The following is a 21554-nucleotide window of genomic DNA, read 5'->3' on the forward strand; positions in this document are numbered from 1 at the left end:
CATAACCCTGGGTTGAGCAACACTCACCTATTCTTTTGTAATCCTACCCCTTTGCCCTGTTTGGGATAGAATGTTCCATGGAAACTCCCTTTTTGTATCCCCTTCTCTTGCTCTGCCTTTGGTATGGCCTTCCTAGCTGTCAGTCAACCTGCTGACAGCAGAGGTCAGGAAGCTAGACTCAACCCCTGAAACCTGACCCCTTGCCTCATTTGAATGGCTTCTCCCCAATAAAAGGGGTCAGCACGTGCTCTTCGCTCTCTCTCTCTCTCTCTCTCTCTCTCTCTCTCTCTCTCTCTCTCTCTCTTCCCACGGACCCCCTAAGGTCAGAGGAGCCATCACAGGACCCAAAGAAAAAGGTATCTCTGTCTCTGTGTGATTATTTCATGCAGCCCAGGTCACCTGGAGTGACCTTGAGTGTTTTAGTCGTGAGAAATGTAAGGTCGGACAAGGCGGGCAGCAACCAAAGGAGGCAGATTTAAAAAGGCCTCCAAACGAGGCTTTATTGAGACTCACTCCCGGGCGGAACTCCATCAGACCGACAGAGTGGACAGGAGGAGGGGCTGAGGAGAAACCGCAGGGGAGCTCCACTGGACTGGGATTTTACCGGGCTCACGGCAGGAAGGGAAGGGCTTGGGACAGGAAAAGGGATTTTTAGGGTCCCTTGTCCCGCTGGAGTTGGTCAGGGGAGCTGGCTGAGATCCAGGATTGGCCAGGGGGTTCTGTTGATTGACAGGCGTTTCCATTGGTGCCTGATTGATGTTTCTTTCCTGCGCGGGCTGCTTTGTTCTAAGTCACCGCTGCTGACCTGACAAGAAACATGACAGTCAGAGACCAGAACGTTCCAGGTACCACCCAGCACCTGCTCACTGGAGTCTCAGCCTTGATGATTGTCCCTCACTGACACTGATGTCCACTCTCCCTCCCCTGCCCAGGCCCTTGTCCCTAGCCTCAGAGATGCTGTTCCCATCTACCAGGTGAGTGTGGGTGATGAACATCCTGGCCCACAGTCCAGCGGGGACCCAGGAGCTGCCCCCTCCCCACACCTTCCCGAGATTTCCAGGAAACAGCAGCCAAAACAGGATCGGGGTGGTGAGCAGGGAGGGAGGGGCCTGGGAACAGGAGCCACTGAGCCCAGCCAGGAGCAGGCATAGAGCAGTCCCAGGGGGGCCAGGGCCTAGGAGTCTCTGATCCCTGTTCTCAGAAGGACACAGGGTCAGAGGACTCTTGTTTTTTTCAGGAATTACTAAACCCTGACGTGGACATCTACTGGTGGGTCCATAGCCAAGCTCATGTGGATTCTTAGTTCCCACCAGACAATGCTGCATATGGGCTGAGGGAGGGTCCCACTAGAACCCCAGACCCTCGATGGTGGCGCCTGAGCCCTGGGAGACTCTGGCACCTGGAGGAGGTGGGGTTCCCTGGGTTTCTGGAGACCCAGACAGGCTGCCCTGGGCTCTGAATGGCCGGAACCAGACTGCCTGTGCCCAGGAGCAGGGGCTCCAGGGAGAGGGAAGAGCCCTGTGGGTCACCTGGAAAGGCGCTGAATAAAGACCCCCTTCCCTCCTTCGCTCTTTTGGTTCCTGTGGGAACGTCTCTTGGCAGACACTCCCCTCAAGTTCCAGGTCAGCTCTCTCCTGTGTCCCGCAGGGGAATCTGGTCTCTAAGTTGTTCCCTCAGGGTTTCTCTTCCTGGGAGACAGGAGCTGGGAGGTGGAGCCAGGGCAAAGGTCGGGTCTGTCCACAGGGAAGGGGGAGGGTCCCAAGGCCCTGCAGCCAGCAGAGCGCTCAATGGCCCTCACACTCCAGGGACCCAAGGTGACTAGCTGTGGCCACTGATTTCTTTCCTACTCAAAGGCCAGTACTCAGCACATCTTCACCTCTGCTGGGACATGGGACTGTCAGAGTAATCAGGGGACAGGGCCAGACCCAGACTCAGGCCCTGAACAAGGGCCTCAGGCACTGCCCGAGGCTCCAGCCCTGCCCTCCCATCACCTTCCACTCTGCCCTGCCTGGTCTCTCCTCTCCACACTCCAGCACTCAGAGCAGAGGCTCAGGGCTCCCCACATGGGGCTCTCCAGATTCCATGGTGATGGGACAGAGGGTCTCCTCCCTGACCTGGGGCCCAGAATGTCCACTGCAGCCTCTTCCACACACTTGGGCCACTGCTCTGACTCCTTCCCTGAAGACTGGGAAGGGTGACGTTTTCCTGTAGGTTCACTTGGATCAGGCCATCATTTTTCTGGATATTAAGAGGTCAATGTACTAAAGCTCAGAGACACTCTCCTAATGCCTAAGAGTTGTCTGTGCTGAGATGAGAAGTAGGAAGAGACCCTCGAGTGTCCAGCATGACTCGGCTCTAGTGAGGCTCCTCTGCATGAACACAGCATCGGATTACACACGGTGACTGCTCTCGCCTTGGTGTCCTGGTGCTGCTGCAACAGACTGGCTCCCACACAGTGGCTCCAACAGCAGATACCAAGGTGGCCATGAGCTGCATTCTTCTAGAGGCTCCACGGGAGTCAAGTTTCCTCACCTTTTCCAGCTTCTAGCTGCTGCCTGCTTCCCTGGCCTGTGGGCCCAACTCCATCTTTGAAGAAAGCAAGTGGCCCTTGAAGGCTCTCTGCTCTGCTCCTGCCCCACACCTCTGGCTTCTTCTGTCTGTCCTGCTTCCCTCTCTCCCTTACAAGGAAAGGACCTTGTGACTACCTGGACCCACCAGATGGACCACAAGAATCTCTCACAATTATATTAGATTATATGATTAATGTGATTAATATGATTCAATTATACGTGATTAATATTTCCAGAATAGGCAAATATATATGACAGAAAACACTAGCGGTTTTCTAGGAGTATGGGATTTGGGGGGAAATGGGAGAGTGACTGCTAATGAATATAGAGTTTCTTGTGGAGTTGATAAAACTTTTAAAATGGATGTTAGTAGTGGTGTACAATTCTATGGATACCTAAAACTATTGAGTCAGACTCTTAAAATAGGTGGCTTTTATGGCATGTGTGTTATAGCTCAATAAAGCTATTATAATTTTTTTAAAAATTTAACCTTTATTTCATTTATTTGTTTTTATGTGGTGCTGAGAATCAAACCCAGGACCTCACTCATTCTAAGCAAGCACTTTACCACTGAGCTGTAACCCCAACCCAAAGCTATTATAAATTAATGAGAAAATGTTCAACAATTCTTAAATTTTTTTCCACTGCATGTATTCAGCACCGTATTAGATATTTCTGTAATTTTTCATCAATAATACAATGATCAAAGAAACTCATGGATAAAGGACAGTACATTATGATTAATTCTATTTTTACCCATTCTCTTGTTCTTTTTCCTTCTGAAGTTTTCAGTCTTCTGTTATTTTTTATGTATTTATTTATTTATTTTGGTACTTAGGGATTGAAACTGGTAGGGGCTCTTTATCACTGAGCTATGTCCCCAGTTTTTTTTTTTTTTTTTTTTGAGACAGGGTCTCACTAAGTCACCCAGGCTGGCCTCAAACTTGACATCCTCCTAACTTGGCCTCCTAAATCACTAGAATTACAGGCATATACCACTGAACCTGGCCTTTTAGCTATTTTTAAAGACAGTAATAATTTTCTTCATCAAAGAATGTCCTTATTTTCCCTTTATTCCAGAAAAATGTTCCCCCGGCAACTGGGCACGACACTGCCATTTTATCAGGCCAATCTGTCCACTCCCTAGACATAGCTGGCCCTCCTCATACCTTCCACATCTCCATACTCTCATGGACCACAGGACAAAGCACAAGGGTAACTCCACAACTTTATTTGGTTAATCAAAGGGGTCTGGGCGTTGATACAGCTGGATGGTCAGTACCTGAAGACAAGCAGGAGGCCTAAGAGAATTCCCCAAGAAGGATCTTGACTAGAGGGCCCCGCACCAACAGTCTGGGACTTCTGTATGATGTTGAGGACCTCAGTCACTTTGATACTTCCAATATGATGAAAATCTGATAAGAGATTCTGATATTTACGAGCACAGCCCAAGATGAGGAAGGTGGTATTGAGCGTCCCTATAAGGAAGAAAGGGAAGATTCAGGGACGTTTCAAGAGAGCCATTAACCAGGACACCTCCTTTTCCCACTAACACACCAGGCACCTTACCCCTTCCTCCTTGGAATTCTTGTGACTGGTCCCCTCTACCCAGAATCCCATCTTCAGACCCTATCAGCCTCTCTCAGAGGTTTGTTTGAAGTCATTAACAGCACCTGGCATACAGCAAGCATTTGATAAACAAAGTTCCTCTCCTCTCACCTGCCTGAAATTTGAAGGTGGAACTGAAACAGCTATGGGCAACAGAGGGACAAGTCTCAGAGGAGACAAAATTTGGAAGACACTCCTCATTGTGCCTGCCCACACACGTTGGGCAAGTATTCGAAGAACTTGAGGTAGACTTAGCAGATTTGGCCTTGAGCCTCACAAAAGGCTGCAAGTTGGTGAGGTTATTGCAGAGAAAGGTCCGGCAAACGTGACTATAGGAGGCAATGGACACTCCAGGAGGTGAAACAAGGTAGGAGACTTGTTGATGGTAAGATAAGCTTGAAGTGCAGCCTTTAAACCCCACAACTCCCCTTCTGGTCCCTGAGGAGCAGAGGATTAGAGAGTTCTGATCAGTGTCATTGGCCTCACCCAAAGTCCACCCTTCTCCCTCATCATCTGTGCCCTCTCTGCCCACCCCACACCTTTGCTTCTTCCCCATGTTCACTCACTGCAGCTGCATGAGGCTCAGATGCTGAGGTCTCCATCTTGGTCTCTTTAACCTTCTCCCTACAGGAGTCCCTCTGCTCTTCCCTGTGTCCCATCCCTTTTTCTACCCCATATTTCCCCCTCCTCCAAGATCCGCCCATCTCCATTTTATGCTCTTCATCAGCCCACACTACAAACAGCTGGGACCATCACTGCTCTTGCCAGTATCCTGACATATTCCCAAACATACAATGACGTCAATATCTGGAACTCTAGTCCTGAGTGCTGGGAGTGGAGCTAGGGGTAGAAGAGTGAGCAGAAGGAGATTATTAAACCCACCCCACTTCACCTGACTCAATGAGCACTAGTGTCTCCTCACAGCCTTCTCTCAGCTTACACACCATGCTCCTCATCAGAAGCCACCTCCAGTTATGGAAGGTAACAGCTCTGAATGCTGAGGCTCTTGCTTCATAGCACAAAAGAGTATCAGCCCCTAAAAAGAGAATGAACTTCCAGGCATCTGCCCCACATCATCTTCTCAGGCCCTGAGTTCCAACCAAGAATTCAGCCTTGGACCTAGATACCCAGCCCTCCTTCCCCAAGTGACATGAATCCAGCCTCCCCCCTTTTGAGGTCTTAATAGCATTCAGCCCCCCAAGACATACAAGGTAGAGAAGAGATGGCCCCTAGGAGGCAGAGCAGATGCACAGGTCTCAAATGCTGGGATCCCATGGTCCTGTGTCTGGGTCCTGTATGCTAAAAGTCAGTCTGGAACCAATTTCAGCGTGGGTTCCAAATTCAGTTCTTGGAAGTCCCTAAATTCTCTGTTCACCCACTTCTGGGTCACTGTTTCTGGAGCAGAAAGTTGACTGCATCAGTTACTTGAGGACTTCAGGAACACAGGCTCCCCATTTCCATGGTCTCCCCTCCAATCTAACCCATTCCCACCACATCAGCTTCTCAAAGCACAGCTCTAATTCTCCCACTTAGGTCCTCCCACTAGCCTTGGTCGGATCTGAAGGACCACTATTGCACAGGCTGTTCTCCAGTCAGACACAATGACAGCAGAAAAGCAAATGGATGCTCACAATTCCTATGAGTGGAAGTCAGTCAAAAGACTACTACACACCACTTGGCTCAATAAAGAAACTAGAAAATATTTATGACTGAATAATATTATAATGCATACCACACACGAGTACATGCCAAATCCACTGAAAACTCAATAACATCTGTAGACTAGTTAAGAGTATTGTACCAATTTCTATTTCTCACTCATATGCTATAGTTATATAACATGTCCCCATGGGGAAACTAGAGGAAGGGTTCAAGGTACTTCATGTATTATTTTTACAACTTTCTATGAGCCAATAATCATTTCACAATTGAGAGATTTGGGGTTTTTTTTTTTAAACAACATACCAAATTTTAGGATACAATAGTATTTACAAGTAAACCTATATTTTAAAATAAATTTATCAGGAAAAAAGAAACATTGAAAAATAAATATGTTCATGAATTAGCTCAAGAGGTTGTATAAGGAAAAATGAAGCACACAATCCCAAAATAAGAATAGAAATAAAAAGGATGGCAGAAATCAATGAAACAGTAAACAACAACACACATTATTATAAAAAAAACCTAATGTTCATTCTTTGAAAAGATTAATAATATAATTATCTGGCAAATGTGCTCAAGAGAAAAGATGCAAATAAAATAAGAATGAAAAATGGGAAGTGACAGCAGATGTTTTATAAATAATAAAAGTATCATTAACAACTCTACATTGATAAATTTGAAAACCCAGATGCAGTGAATAAACTTTTAAAGTAATAGAGAATGCCAAAATTAGCATAAGAATATACATAACGCAGCACTGGGAGTGCAGCTCAGTGATACAGCACTTGCCTAGCACACTTACGGCCCTGGGTTCAATCCCCAATAAAGGGGGCTGGAGGAATAGCCAAGGACCTCCTGAAAATCAACCAGAAAAAGACAGCAACCCTGTAGGAAAACGGACCGATTATATGTAGAGGCAGTCCCCAGACAAGCAAGCAAGAAAGGCTAACAAACACACCTAGCAACAATCAGAGAAATGCAGCCATCTCAAACTGTACATCTCTTGGACTAACTATAATCAGAAAGCTGGAAACAGACAAGTTTTGGCAGGAATGTGGGGATAAAGGGGTCCTTGTGCACTGCTGTTCATGTGATGGTTAGTGGGATGGTGGATAGGGTTCTTTTCCAGATCCTGAGGAACAGAGGAGTTGAGAATTCTGATCAGGGTCTCAGGCCCAACACAGAATTGCAGATGGAAGTCTGACAATATTTAATCAAATTAGGTATATAAATATGTATGTCTGGTATATCCTCGATACAAAAATTTCCATGCTTGGGTTTTTGAGGATGCAAGCATTATTGTGATGGGTAAGCAGAGGCAATAGGCACATCCCTTCCTGAGACCAACTGAACACACAACATGAAGGGATATACACCACACAATATCATGGCAGTTAGAAGCAACTGATTAGATGTACACTTGTGTATGTGCATGGGTCATAAAAGTACAGATGTGATTATTTTAAGTAGTAAATAATAATATCATGGGCATAAATTTGAAAATGTGCAAAAAAACTCTACACAATTTTGGGACAATCCACACAAACCAAAAGATACACATTAAGCACCTTAGAAGGACTGCATATAGGAAGGTTAGGGAATGAAAGAGGGAATAAGGATTAGTGGAAATAACTAAAACAATGTAGGATGGGGTATGAAGTTCATAGGTCTTGCACGCAAAGAGAGACAAAAGCTGGAATCTTTATCCTGCTGCTTACCAGCTACACGATCTTCCACAATTTGAACTCTTGAGTCTGCTTTTTCATTAATAAAATGTATTAATAATATATCTTACAGGGTCATTGTGAAGATTAATAAGATTATTAATATAAAGTACAGGCAAATGCTGAACTCTATAAATGTTGGTTCCTCTCTCCCTCTCCCTTCTCCATTTAGATCCAGTTCAAGTTGTTTAGCTGGCATTCAAGCCTTCCCCCTCCTCACCACCCCCAAGTTGACCCCAAACAACCTTTCAATTTTATCTAATATGGCTTCCTGCACAGCAGTCCAGCTGGAGGTCACTTTTCAAGCCTGGAATGCCACAGATCCACAGGGTTTGTGGCCCAGAATACTGCAGCAAAAAGGCTAAGGTCCACAGAAAAGAAGGGACATGGGAAGGGGAAATGAAGGCTAATAAAGGTTTACACAGAGACGTTATTCCATCTAGAGAAAATCGCACACACCAGCCCTTGAGGCAAAACGACAGGACAAAACAACCTAAGCACAAGTGGAGACACAATCAGAACAGACTTGAAATGAAACCCAGAAAGAACAAAGGATGGAGTGGTTAGAGGGGATGCTACCCCTATGAAAAAACAAATCTACAGAGAGGAGAAGCAACCTGATGGACTGGAACCCTGCAGGTAGACAAAGGACCAGCAGGGACAGCACAGCAAAAAGGCAGGAAATGAGGAGTGAGGCACTCAATACAGTAAATGAAAGAAAAGGAGACAGGGTGGGATGGACAGAGAAAAGGGATCATACAAAGAGGATGGGGAGGGAAAGTGTGAAGTGGGTGTTAGGGAGACGAGGAGAAGGCAACCATTAAGAGTCCTGGGAACAGTTGAAATCCCTAGAGGCACGCAGAGGGCAGAGGGCCTCGAAGAAAAAGTAAAAGACGAGTCTCTGGAGGCAAAGAATGCAAGAAAGGGGCGCAGGTTATCAGGGAATAAATAACCAGAAGAAAATGGGTCCAAAAAGCAGCAAGTTGAACAAGCAGAAAGAAGGTCAGACAGAGAGACAAGGGGTTCAACTTGAGAAGGTGAGACCCTGGAAGGAAACAGGGAAATCACAGGTTGGGGAAATGCATCAGAGGCAAAGCATAGATTCGGAGTTGGGAAACCGGAAGAGAAGTGAAAAAGAACAAGCGAGTTCACGCAGCGAGGATCAGCAGCGAAGGCAAAGCCCGGAGCGCAGGCCAGAAATGAGACTGCGCAAGCGCCCACAGTCTGGTCAACGCCTGGGGGCGGGGCCGAGCCTACCGTTCCTGGGGGCTGGGGGGGGCCAACCTCGGTCGGGGGGCAGTATTCGACGCCCCATTGGTCACCTTCTCCAAAAGAGGAAGAACAATCTAAGAAGGCAGGCCATGGGGGGAAGGGCAAGGGGCACGAGACTCAACTCGACGCGCTATTGGCTGGCCTGATGGTCTGGCGCGGAGAAGTGGGCAGGAGGGAAGGGGCGGGCCATCAACGTACGGATCTCGAAGCACATTGGCCACCGGCCTGAACAGCAGTAGGCGGTGCTTGAAGCTCATTGGCCCTTGTGATAAGGGGCGGGAAAACCACCGCGAGCGCAGCCGTTCCTCTAGTTCCTCTAGCCACTTTCTCGTCCTTTCCCTTGGCCACCTCCTGTCTGAGTCTGACTCTGCTCTCGCGGCTGTGGTAACCACGGACCGGGGCGCGAACATGACCCCTCCCCTCCCTGTTCCTTCTGCTCCCTCTCACTTGGCACTGGATCTCCCCACAGGCATCCTCTCGCCCTTCCCCTCGCGCTCCTCGTGCCTCTCTTCTCCCTTCCCCCACCCCGCGGGCCCCTGGGCGCGTTCTCGTGCCCTGCCCCCTCCCAGGGACGCTGGAGCGGGGCGGAGCCACAAGTCCAGTGTTTGGGGGGATGGCTGCTGGAGGGGGTTGCATGAGAGAAATGGTTGCGTAAGGAGGGGAGAATGCATGAGATTAATTGTTATTAGTGGGTACAGGGGCATAAGCACTGGGTGCAGCCACGACTGCACAGGTTCGCCTGAAAGCCTGGATGCCTTCTAGATGCAGTGGAGAAATTGACGCCATCAGTTGAAGAATTTTGGTGTTGATCAGGGCCTCGCACGTGGCTGGAACTCAGTAACCTGTCCAGTGAAGGAATGCGTGAATTAAAATAACTATTGAAAGTAGGGCAAGGAGCAGGGTGGGAATGTGGCTTAGTGGTAGAGGACTTCCCTACCATCCATGAGGCCATGGGTTCTATCCCCTAGCACTGCTCAAAAAGAAAAGGAAAGAAGGGCAAGGAATTCATTAGAATAATGTAGAACAAAATCGGACTGGAGGAGTGTGAAGGGCAGACTGAATTCTGATTTGTGGGTATGGTGGGACTAAGAATTGAGGAGGGCATAAAAATATTTTTAGAGATTAGATAAATGCAAGCCATAGGATGACAACTGTTGAAAATGATGCCAGGAAGAATTCTTGGGTGGAACGGATGTTTGTAGAAAGGGGGTGCAGATACCATTGAGGGGGATCCTGGGAGGACATGTATATGCCTCAGACTGAGTTCTGTCATGGGAAAGTGTGCAGATGAGCAAGATAATGATGTCTGCAAAGGCCAGGGCAGGGGGTTCTTAGGAAGATCCATGAGAAAGGTCATGAGGTGAAAGCTGAGTCCAGAGTGGTCAGGCTGGAGACTCATGGTGTGGCCTCTTCAAGGCAGAAAGGTTAGGTTAGGGTTACTTAGGGGAGGGACCACATGCCCATCCTGAACTGCCACTCCTGCCCCTAGATCCATGGAACCCAGTGAAACACCTGCTGTACACCACTGCCCTGCTGACTCTGTCCTGGGAGGTGAGATCAGAGCCCCCCAGAGCACAGAGCTTATCCCCAGAAGAGCTGTCAGTCGCTCTCCAACCTGTGCCCGCTGCCGCAACCATGGTGTCACTGCCCACCTCAAGGGCCACAAGCGCCTCTGCCTCTTTCAGGCTTGCGAGTGTCACAAATGTGTCCTTATCCTGTGAGTATAAGGGAGGGGAAGAGGATGGGCTTCCTCTAAAGGGTGGCTGACTTTTGACTTGCACACCCACATACACTTTAGGGAGCGCCGAAGGGTCATGGCTGCCCAGGTTGCCTTGCGCAGGCAGCAAGAGGCACAGCTAAAGAGGCATCTGGCTCAGGGACTGATGAGGAGAGGAACAGCCCCTCTCAAAGCTCCCACCCGTGTCAAGAAAGGAGCCACTCGACCAGGGGTCCCCTGTGAGTGTCTCTGACTGGGAATGGGACAGGGATCTGGATATAGAAAGCATAAGTGGAGAAGAGAGTCCTGCCACTGAATTGATATTTGACCCTGGGCAAAGTCACCCCAACTATAAAATGTGATCAAATGTTGTGAGGATACAGTGAGATCTGCAGATAGAACATGGTCAGAGGGACATATGAACTCAGATGAGGCTGGGATAAAACAGAGGTCAAAAGAAAAGACTTACTAGAGCTCTCTGGTCCCTCACAGCTGGAAAGGAGAACATAGCACCCCAGCCTCAGAGCCCCCATGGGGCAGTCCCACTGGCACTGACACCTCCTGGGAAGGTAAGGAAAGCCTGTGCCCTGAGAGAGTAGCTCCCAGCCTAAGTCCTGCAGAGACCTCTTCCTCTGTGCCCTCAACACCTGATACTAGCCCCTACTTACTGTGTAATCAAGGGCAAGTCACTTTTGTGGGCAAAATGACAGTCCTGGACTTTTAACTGCCCCCCCATCATTTAGGGGTCCTACAACCATCCCAGAATATACCCATTCCTTCTCTAGCCTTGTACCTAACTCTAACCTATGCCCTCTGCCCTTGCAGGAAAACTCCTGTGGGCCTCTGCTGCTCAGCCGTCCCCCAGAAGCCTTACCTTTACCCTGGACTCCAGTGCCTCCTGGCCCTTGGGGACCAGGGCACTGGCTGCCTCCAGGCCTCTCCATGCCACCTCCAGTGGTATGCCGCTTGCTATGCCAAGAACCTGCTGTCCCTCTACATCCCTTCCCTGGTAGGAAGATAGTTCAACATTCATTCAACAGATACTTGTGTGCCAGTTTGCCACTATCAGAAAAGGAAGAGCTCTGCATTTTCTTACCCACTTTAGGCTTTGACCCTGGCACCTCCCTCCGGCTGCCCACCCACGGGTCCCTCCCAACCTTCCCAGGATCTCGCTCAGTACTGACAGCTCCTCTTTCTGGAGAGCCCCAAGGGCCCCCTAGCCTGCCCCACACGTGAGTAGAGAAAGAAGGATGTATATTTATTCTGAACCTGACTCTGTGATGGATGATAAAAAAGGAAAGGTCTCGGGCTGGGGCTGGGGCTCAGTAGCAGAGAGCTTGCCTAGCATGTGTGAGGCACTGGGTTCGATTCTCAGCACCACGTATCAATAAATAAAATAAAGGTCCATTGACAACTAAAAAATATTAAAAAAAAAAGAAAGGTCTCAGGCTAATAGGTGAGGCAGAGTTCTCCTAACTCTAGTATTTCTTAGCTGTGAACCTTTGAATAAATATCTATATTTTTCTGAGCCTGTTTTTCTATTGGCAAATAAGATATGCTATTACTTTCAGTTGTCATAATAATTAACAATAATGTATGTAATATACCTAGCCCAGGTCCCCAAACCTTGAACAAATAGTAGCTATGAAATCTTCTTAAACAGATAAGATGATTAGGATTGCCTGCAAAATGGAAGGCCACTATGACAAGAACCTTAGAGGCCAAGGAAAGAGGCCAGAGGTCATTAGAGAAAGCTTCTTGAAGGTGGGATAGGGGAACTGGGGGAGAGAAACCAGAATCTGGTAGGGCAGGGACATAATCTCAGTCCCTCTATGTATTTTGTCTATTTTTTAAAACTGACACCAATGATATCCTATAATCTGGTCAGGAAAAACTGACAGGAATTTTCATTTTATGGAAAACAAAGGAGGCTAAGACAGTGAACAGGATTTAACCAGGCCCACAAAGTCCAGTGGCCCAGCAGCCTCTCAGCTTCCCAGATCAAAATGTATATATGTCTGTTTATGTGACTGATATGACCCGGCATCTCTCCTTGTTTCTAGATGCTCAACTCTAATACTCCAGTCCTGTGGCACCCCAGACTCTCTTCTGCTACAGCCACAGGTCCTGGGAAAGAAGTGGCATCCAAGGGAGGAGGTTGAGCCTAGGGAAGGAAAAAGCAAGGAACTGTAAAAGAACCAGGGGCAGAGGAACACCTGCAGGGTGGGCAGAAGTGGGGATTCCCAGTCTGCTTCTTTCCCTTTCCTTTGCAGGCCCCTGGAGCCTCTCGCCTGGCCTGGACATCTGCCCCCTCAGAGCGGCAGTTGCAGCGGGAGGCAGCTGAGGCCCTTGTGGGTCTGAAAGATTCATCCCAGGCTCCCCGCCTGACCCCTTCTGTCCCCCCCAACCCTGCCTGGATCTCCCTGCTCCACCCCTGTGGCCCACCAGGTAACCTGCTTCCTGAAAGGGGAGGATGGAATAAGAATGGCACTAAATGGAGGTCACTAGAGCAAGCAGAGATCAGGGATGGAGATGAGGGAAGGGGTTAACAAGTTGAATGTCCTCAGATCCAGGTCCCAAGTTCCTCAGCCTGGCCTCTGGGATTTTTAGTTGAAGCTTATTCAGTGAATCACATTTACCAGTTTTGTGCTCAACAATAATCATCTAGTATTCCAATGTCAAGGAAAATTAGAGCGGTGGAGATTTTTCCAATGCCATATAGCCAGACAGTGTGGAAGCATGTCTCCTGACTCCAGCCCCAAGGTTCTCTCTCCAGACCCTAGCTGCTTGCTGAAGTCTGAAAAGGGAATGAAGAAGTAACCAGGGTCTGACCTGGGAAGAGGTGATAACTACCTTCCAGGGGTTTCCTTCCTGCTTAGGGAATTTGGATGCTTTCGCAAGGCTCAGTGGTGAGACCATAGAACTCTTAAGGAGTGAGAAACACTCAGTTTCAATTTGTGGACAGAGAGGGAAGGCTGAGAGCCTTTCTGTTCCAATAGTGGATTGGCTTAGAGGAATTGCTGCAATAGGGAGAGATGCAGTCAGATAGGCTTCTGATTGTGGAGATACGGCATGCTGGGTTTAAGAGTTTACACAAACAACTGTGCACAAAGGGAAGCCAAGAAATGTTTCTAAACTTGGCAAGATATATTCAGAGAGCCTGAGCTTAAGAAAGAAAAATATGTTAGCTTTAATGGAGGGGCTAGAGAAGGCAAGATTGGAGGTGAGGAAATCAGCAAAAGGAGGTCTGTGCAGTTAGCAGGTGAACAAGGGTGAGATGGAGCAGATGGGGTAAACAGAGATCTGCTGGGAGGGGAAACGGATATGATCAGGTTCTACCTTTTCCTGCCTGTAGCTCCTGCTGGAGGAAGAGGATTCCAACCTGTCGGCCCCTCTCTCCGACCCAGCCCAGCTCCTTCAGTATCTCTGCATATTGGGCGCCTGGGGTCCATCTCCCTTCTGAGTTAAAAGCCCAGAGGTGGAGGCTGCCTCACTGGGGCAGGAAACCAATAGCCCACAGGCACTGCATATTTGGTATTTTACTTACAGATTTTTGCATGGAATTTAATATAGTACAAGCTTCAGGATTTTTTTTTAAGCTTTCAGGTGCTTTGTTAGCTTTCAGTTCCTTTTATAGTGTGGGCATTTCCTTGGCCAAAGATGGATATTTTCATACCCTTCCTTGGGTCTTAGGATCTTTTTAAATATCCAAGAAACAAAAGTTGTGCAGTTTAAGCTGACCAGTATCTAAATACTTTTCTGCATGAGTTCATGTTCTATATATACCTATGCACTCATGTCTGCTCCATGCATTTGAAAACAGGAGAGTACTTTCATTATGTGTCTAGGTTTGTGTGAATAAGCAAAAAATAAACATTTGTTGTTTTAAGTACTGAGATTTGGGGATTATCTGTTACTATAGCCTAACCTTGTCTATCCTGACTGACAGAAAGGACTTGTTCAATTCACCTCTCATAATGAAAATCAGTTATTTAAGATTTACTACAAGGACTGAGCCTTGCATGCTTGAGGCTCTGGATATATCCCCAGTACCACGAAAAAATACCACAAATAAGGACTGAGGTGGTGGCTCAGTGGTAGAGTGCTTGCCTAGCATGTGTGAGGCCCTGGGTTTGATTCTCAGCATCACATATAAATAAAGGTCCACTGGCAACTAAAAAAATATTTTTTTTAAATACCACAAATAAGCACAAACTTGGAATTCTTATTATGACCATATAACAGTTTCCTGCTATCCAGAGGGCCACAAATTGAAATACCTATAGGACTGAGCAGACCATATAAACGAGTTAAAAGGGGGAGGTAAGGACTGGCAAACTGAAAATACATGCCTTACCTAAAGGGGCAGACATTTTTGGCCCTAGTGGATTGTTGCCAGGCAGAAACATGGGCTCAGAGTTGCCACATCTTCTGATTTTTCAAATAAAATTGAGAAACTTTTGTTTATGTTCAACATCTTAATTTTTTTAATGTTGGCACATTTTTCTTCTTTATATCTTATGTGGGCCAAATAAAACATACCCAAAGGCCGGCTTTGGTCAATGGAATGTCAATTTGATGCTAAACTAAGATAATATTTTCCAGATGGAGAAACTGAGGCCAATCAGGACAGGAAGCACCAAGTTAGTCTTTATCAAAAAGAGTTTTTCCTGAACTAGGGAGGTTTCTGTGTCTAAGTTTGGAAGAATTCTTCCAAACAATCATTACCATTTATTAAGTATTCACTATATTTGATACACGTATATCCTAACAGTAACTCAGTAAGTTGTGAATTACTTCCATTTTATTAATAAAGGAAGAGGCTAAAAGAAGTAAAGTGACTTGCTTGAAATTTTAGGGAAATTTTCTAAGCAATACTCGGGAGGATTCCTTCTCCTTGCCAGTCCTCAAATGAATAAATAGATAATTTTTATAAAGCACAGAGTCTTATCTCCAGGGGATAGACATGAATCAAAGTTTTTCAAAAATGTCTTGCTTTTTCTTCTCAAGCTATCATTAATAAGAGCTTACCTACATTTGTTTCTTAGTCTTCTGCTGTTGAGTCTCCTTGAGATGTTCCAAACTTATTCTAAAGATATGCAGACCTGGAGACCCTATCCATACCCACCCTTAGAAGGGGCAGACAGAAAGCTCAAAGGACATGCCTGGTCACTGACTGTTTTTCCTGATGTTACCTATGCCCCTTTTTACTCTTTTTATTCATTGGTGGTGATGATATCCAATTACAGCTTGTTCTTATTTGGGGCCTTACAAAGGTGGCCCCTAACAGATTATAGAGTGACAAACCTGTAACACTTCTCAGGAGACCTTGCAAGATATCAAAAGAACTGAAGTCCACTTGACATCTTTCTTTACTCCCTAGTTATAACTTAGATATATGATTGCCCTTTAATAGACCTACCTAAGCCTTGCTGTGCCATGCTTTCCCAGTGACAGATGTCACAAAGCAGGGAATCACTGTTACTCAGACTATGCTAAGACTTTGCTACTCAGGGCTGACCAAGAGTCCCCAGTATGCCAGGGTCACTCAGTTGGGAAGAAAATGAGAGTATAATTTTGGGAAAAGGATGGCATGAGAAGGGACCTCTCATTTCCCTGGAGCCCACCTCCCCATCAATGCTAGTATTTTTCCAAATCATTAGTACCTCTCATTGGTGCCTGGAGGAGTCGGGCAGATCTCCTAAAAGAGGTCAGCCTTAGGAATGGGGTAAATTTAAGGATTGTTCATGCAGGCTGGGGTTGTGGCTCAGTGGCAGAGCACTCACCTAGCACATGTGAGGTCCTGGGTTCGATCCTCAGCACCACATAAAAATAAATAAATAAAATAAAGGTATTGTGTCCAATTACAAATAAAAAATAAATATTTTTTTTAAAAATTGTTCATGCTTCCACATTGCTACCTCTTTGAGTACAGCACTCTTCATCCACAGTTGAGGAAACCAGCCTCCGAGATTTTAGCCAGTGGACTGTGAGCACTGTTTTTCCTATACAACCCTCTTTCCCACTTGCCACTGCAAAGTTGGGAATGGTGTTGCCATGGTCCACTGGAGTACTGAGTAAGTCTCTCCCCTTCACATGCTCTCTCAATACTCTAGAAATAACCAATGATTTCAAATATGAAGCACCATTACACTCCTTTCTTTCCTCACAAGACCCTTCCCCAGAACCATATATGTTTGTTTGTTTTCATTTTGCAGTACTGGAAACTCAATACAAAGGTGCTCTATCACTTAGCTAAATCCCCAGGGCCCCCCAAACCTTTTTTTAAGATTATTTTTTTAAGACAGGTCTCACCAAGTTGCTTAGGGCCTTGCTAACTTGTTGAGGCTGGCCTTGAACTTGAGATTCTCCTGCCTCAGCCTCCCAAGTAGCTGGGATTATAGGAATGAACCACTACACTTTGTGCATCCCCAGCCCTTTTCATCTTTTACTTTGAGATAGGGTCTTGATAAATTACAGAGGCTGGCCTGGAACTTGCAGTCCTCCCGCTTCTGCCTCCCCAGTCGTTGGAGTTACAGGCATGTGAAACCATGCCAAGCTAATTTTGTTTTGCAGTACTCTGCAGTGAACCCAGGGCATCAAGCATATAGGCAAGCACTCGTGATCCTTTCATCTCAGCCTCCCAAGTAACTGGGATTATGGGTAAGGGCCACCATGCTGGGCTATACCCAGGTTTTATTTCAGGAGCACAGTTCACAATTCTGCCATTTGAGAATTCATGCTTCCTTCACTTCAGCCCTACTCCAACTTCGTCCATTCCTGACCACATTTCTAGTCCAAGGTAGCCATGATATCACACCACCTATCCTGTCTAGGTTATCCTCAGACCCTCGTTCCTGGTTCATGTAGTGTTTTAGTCAGCTTTTTCACTGGTGTGACTGAAAGCCCCAACCAGAACAACTGTAAAGTAGGAAAGGTTTATTTAGAGGCTCACGGTTTCAGAGGTCTTAGTCCACAAAAGGGCAGCTCCATTCCTCGGGGCTCAAAGTGAGGCACCACATCATGGTTGAAGAGTGTAGTGGAGGGAAGTAGCTCACGTGGTGATCAGGAAGCAGAGAGAAAAACTCCACTCTCCAGATACAAAATATATAATATACCCCATGGCCACACCCCCAATGAACCACTTCCTCCAGCAACAACACCCACATTCCAGTTACCACTTAATCCATTAGGAATTAATTCACAGATTGGGTTAAGTCTATAACCCAATCATTTCTCCTCCAAATCTTGCATTGTTTCACACATGAGCTTTTGGGGGACACCACATCTAAACTATAACATGTAGGCTCATTCTGTACCCATGACGCCCTTATGTAGTTGGCTTTGCAGCTCATGACAAATGTTCACATGTACACAGCCTTAAAACTCATGTCCTGCATAGACTCAGGAAAATCCTAAGCTCTTCCCTAAAGCAAGATTATCCTTTTCATCTCTATTGAACCCATTAGTCAGAGTCCTTATGTTCCTTAGGGGCCCTTGCCCCCTATTTAACAGACCTGATTATCTTAAACTATGCCTGTGTCCATCTGTGTCCATCTCTATGCCCAGAATAACTATTCTCAGAGGACAGCACCTAAGGCTGGGGTGTAACTCAATGCCAGAGTGTTCTAGTACCAACAAGGTCCTGGGTTCCACCCCCAGCATGACAAAAAAAAAAAAAATTTAAAACAATCCAGAGGCCAAGGCCTGTTTTCAGTACCTCTTTGTGAGATTTCAGAATATATGGGTAAAAAAGGTGCTTCCAATACCTTAGGAATTGTTTTTCCTGCCCTCAAGTCATTCTTTTAATGTAGTTTATTTTTTAGAGCAGTTTTGGATTCACAGCAAAATGAAGTAGAAAGTGGTGTTTACAGGGCTGGGGATGTGGCTCAGGCGGTAGCGCGCTCGGCATGCGTGCAGCCTGGGTTCGATCCTCAGCACCACATACAAACAAAGATGTTGTGTCCGCCGAAAACTAAATAATAAATATTTTAAAAATTCTCTCTTCTCTCTCTCTCTCTCTCTTAAAAAAAAAGAAAGAAAGAAAGTGGTGTTTACATACACCACTCTCTTCCTACATACACAGTCTCCACTGTTTCCATCTCTATCAACACCCTACACCAAAGTGATACATTTTTTTACAACTGATGAGTCTACATTAACACAACTCACCCAATGTCCACAGCTTACATTAGGGTTCACACTTGGTGGTATGCATTTTTTTGGGTTCTGACTAACATAACAACATATGTCTATTATTATAATATCAAAGAGAATAATTTCACTACCCTAAACCTCCTCTGAGAAACATCTATTCATCCCGCCCCCCAACAAAACCTTGACAACCATTAATCTTGTTAGCTCCCTGAAGTTTTGCCTTTTTCCAGGCTGCTATATAGGTGAAATCATATAGTATGTGGCTTTTTCAGATTGATCAAATTATACATATTAAAGTTTTCTCTAGAGTCCTGTCTTTTTTTCGGGGGGAGGGTTGGGGACTGGGGCACTGGTTATTGAATCTAGGGATGCTTAACCATTGAGCAACATTCTTAGCTCTTTTTACTTTTTATTTCAAGACAGGGTCTCACAAAGTTGCTGAGGCTGGCTTGCTAAATTGCTTCTTGCTCTTGAGTTGCTGGGATTCCAAGCATGTGCCAACATGCCTGGCTTTCTGTCTTTTCATAGCTTAATAGCTGATTTATTTTTAGTAGTAATAATATTCCATTGTCTATATGTATCACAGCCTCAAATCTATTTTTTTTGGGGGGGAGGGCTGTGGATCATACTAAGATCCTAATATATGTTAAGCAGGTACTATACCACTGAGCCAAATCCCCAGCCCTTTTTAATTTTGAAATAGGGTCTCTCTAAGTTGCTTGGGCCCTCACTAAATTGCTGAGGCTGGCCTTGAACTTAGGATCCTCTTAACAGCCTCCTGATTCCTGGGATGGGATTACAGGCCTGTGCCATCATGCCTGGCTGTGTAAGTGACTGGACTAAATCTCACTTGCCTACTGTATAACCACCAAGCAAGGTTATTTATTATGTATCTGTAAAATCTAACAGGTATAAAAATTAACACTAAGGACACAGTGCTGAGAAGCCATGATCTCTGAAATCATAGACTATAAGAAAGTCAGCTCTTTAAAAGCATAGCAATAACGAGAATGGGCAGCTCATGCTTACCTGGAAGGTCTAAGTCACTCTGATACAGAGATGCAGTCATGGTTTCCAACCCAGATGAGAACTTCAGAGAAAGGATTCCTAGAGACAACAATGCACATTTATCCTAACTCTTTATTTTCACAGAATCAGCACTGTGAGTCTGCTTCTCCACCAGACAAGATGCTAACAATTACATAGGGCCCACTGTACCTAAATTCATCAAAACTCTGTTTACCATAAATTTTACCTAAGCTTCACCCTTCCCAAATTCCTATACTAACGCCATTCTTGTACTGTATGGTACTCCACATTAACTTTGGAGATCTCTTTTTTAAAAAGAAATATACAGAATGATTCCATGAATTGGCCACAATGAATTAAGCTTAAATGATGTAGAACTGGTATTAGAAATGTATAAAAAGTGAACAAATTATCCAAGTAAATGGAAGTTTCCAGTTAAACATACATGACAATACATATTCAAGGACATATTTTTTTTCTGGGACGAAAAAAGCCAAGATACTAAAAATATTCTTGTGTTTTCAAAGTGTGAAAAATGGGTTTCAACAGCATGTAAAACCCAGATTTAAATGCATAAGTAAATGCATGATCTTATCATGCTAGAAACATAGTTAATTTTTTTTTTCAGTCCTGGGGATCAAACCCAAAGAAAGCTTCCTACCTGCTACGCGAGCACTCTACCACCAAGGTACTCTCCCAGGCCCAAGATTTTTCTTTTTTAATAGATACTAGTATAACGGCTTATAAATAACAGACATTTTTGCATACAGTATGTATCTCAACTTGAGAAATTTTTATATTTTTAAATTGACATTTTAAATTGTCTTTTGAATATAAGAAAATGGCTACATACATGTGTTTCTTTTTTGCAGTAAGCTAACATAATTTTATTGGACCACAATTACCCTTCACGTTCTCTGGTGGTTGGGCCTCATAAAAAAGATCATGTGAGATCATGCATGTACTACTACAGGACAAGCCACAAGAAAAATGTCCAAATGTTTACTTGTACCTGGCACAGAGTAAGCACTCAAATTATTTGTTGCTGGAATATGTGGCATACCACGTGCCAGAACAGTCACTTAAAGTAGGTAAAAGATTGGGACCTTGGGGTGTGTGTCACAGTAGTGAGAACCAAGCCCAGGGGCGCAGGGCGTGGTGGGGTGGGGAGGCATGCGCTCTGCCTAATTACACAAGTCAGCGAGCGGGGCGAGAAAGGGGGCAAGTGAGCCTAAGGATAGAGCAATGATTCCAGCACTAGGAGGAAGACCTAACTAACTTCTCCGAAGGTCCCGCTTCTGCCTCTTTGTCCCTGCCCTTAACTCCCCGCCTCCATTCCCACTCTGGTCACCAAGGAGGAGTTGAAGCAATTTCCGCCCTAAGAAGCGTGAAGCTTCCAGCTCCTGCTCTCGCGAGTACTGGTGATGGAAGGAGTAAAGGCAGTGGCCTCATTTCTTTCTTGCCCTTCCCCTAGTTTTCTTGTCGCAGTTCCGCCCTTACTACTTTCACTTCCGGCCATGGAAAAGTCACTTCCACCCGGAAAAAGGGTCGTCCATTGAGGCCAGGTCTTCTTTCCTGCCCACTCAACTTCCCCCGTGCTTCCGCCCTCAGTATCTTGTACCGCTACTCCTGCCGGCCACTACAACGCCAACAAAGCCAGGTTCCCCCAGCTCCAGACGGGAGTTCCCTCTTCTTTAACGCTCCTCTCCGAAAAAAGGAAAGGCTGGAAGGAAACACTGACCCCCCACGCCCGCCCCCCAGCAGCATTTCCAGTTGCTCCTCATCCCTCACCATACACCCTCCCATCTGGGCGAA

General features: G+C 45.9%; 2 protein-coding genes and 1 long non-coding RNA gene across 4 annotated transcripts; 1 reads left to right on the forward strand and 2 right to left on the reverse strand.

Moving 5' to 3' along the window:
- Window positions 1–526: 526 nt before the first annotated feature.
- On the reverse strand, window positions 527–21515 carry LOC308637669. Its single transcript, XR_014019655.1, has 3 exons — window positions 20593–21515; window positions 19740–19817; window positions 527–805 (listed from the first exon to the last, which is right to left on the reverse strand). It is a non-coding gene; the product is annotated as an uncharacterized lncRNA (long non-coding RNA).
- Window positions 2350–5453, reverse strand: LYPD4 (LY6/PLAUR domain containing 4; the record flags this gene model as incomplete). Its single annotated transcript, XM_081274301.1, has 5 exons — window positions 2350–2662; window positions 3853–4048; window positions 4290–4616; window positions 5071–5214; window positions 5387–5453. 5 exons carry the CDS (start codon window positions 5451–5453, stop codon window positions 2545–2547), a joined length of 852 nt encoding a protein of 283 aa, XP_081130427.1. The 3' UTR covers window positions 2350–2544.
- Window positions 4520–14021, forward strand: DMRTC2 (DMRT like family C2; the record flags this gene model as incomplete). Of its 2 annotated transcripts, XM_081274299.1 has the most annotated exons (9): window positions 4520–4545; window positions 10326–10553; window positions 10635–10792; window positions 11046–11122; window positions 11379–11562; window positions 11659–11785; window positions 12617–12677; window positions 12827–13001; window positions 13909–14021. In XM_081274299.1, the coding sequence occupies 9 exons, from the start codon at window positions 4520–4522 to the stop codon at window positions 14019–14021; spliced, it is 1149 nt and encodes a 382-aa protein (XP_081130425.1). The 2 variants fall into 2 exon arrangements, with proteins under 2 accessions (XP_081130425.1, XP_081130426.1); XM_081274300.1 differs by lacking the exon at window positions 4520–4545 and having other exon boundaries at window positions 10330–10553; window positions 11382–11562.
- Window positions 21516–21554: the final 39 nt, after the last annotated feature.

This window comes from Spermophilus citellus, assembly GCF_964194105.1.
Source record: "Spermophilus citellus genome assembly, chromosome: 18".
Lineage (NCBI taxonomy): Eukaryota > Metazoa > Chordata > Mammalia > Rodentia > Sciuridae > Spermophilus > Spermophilus citellus.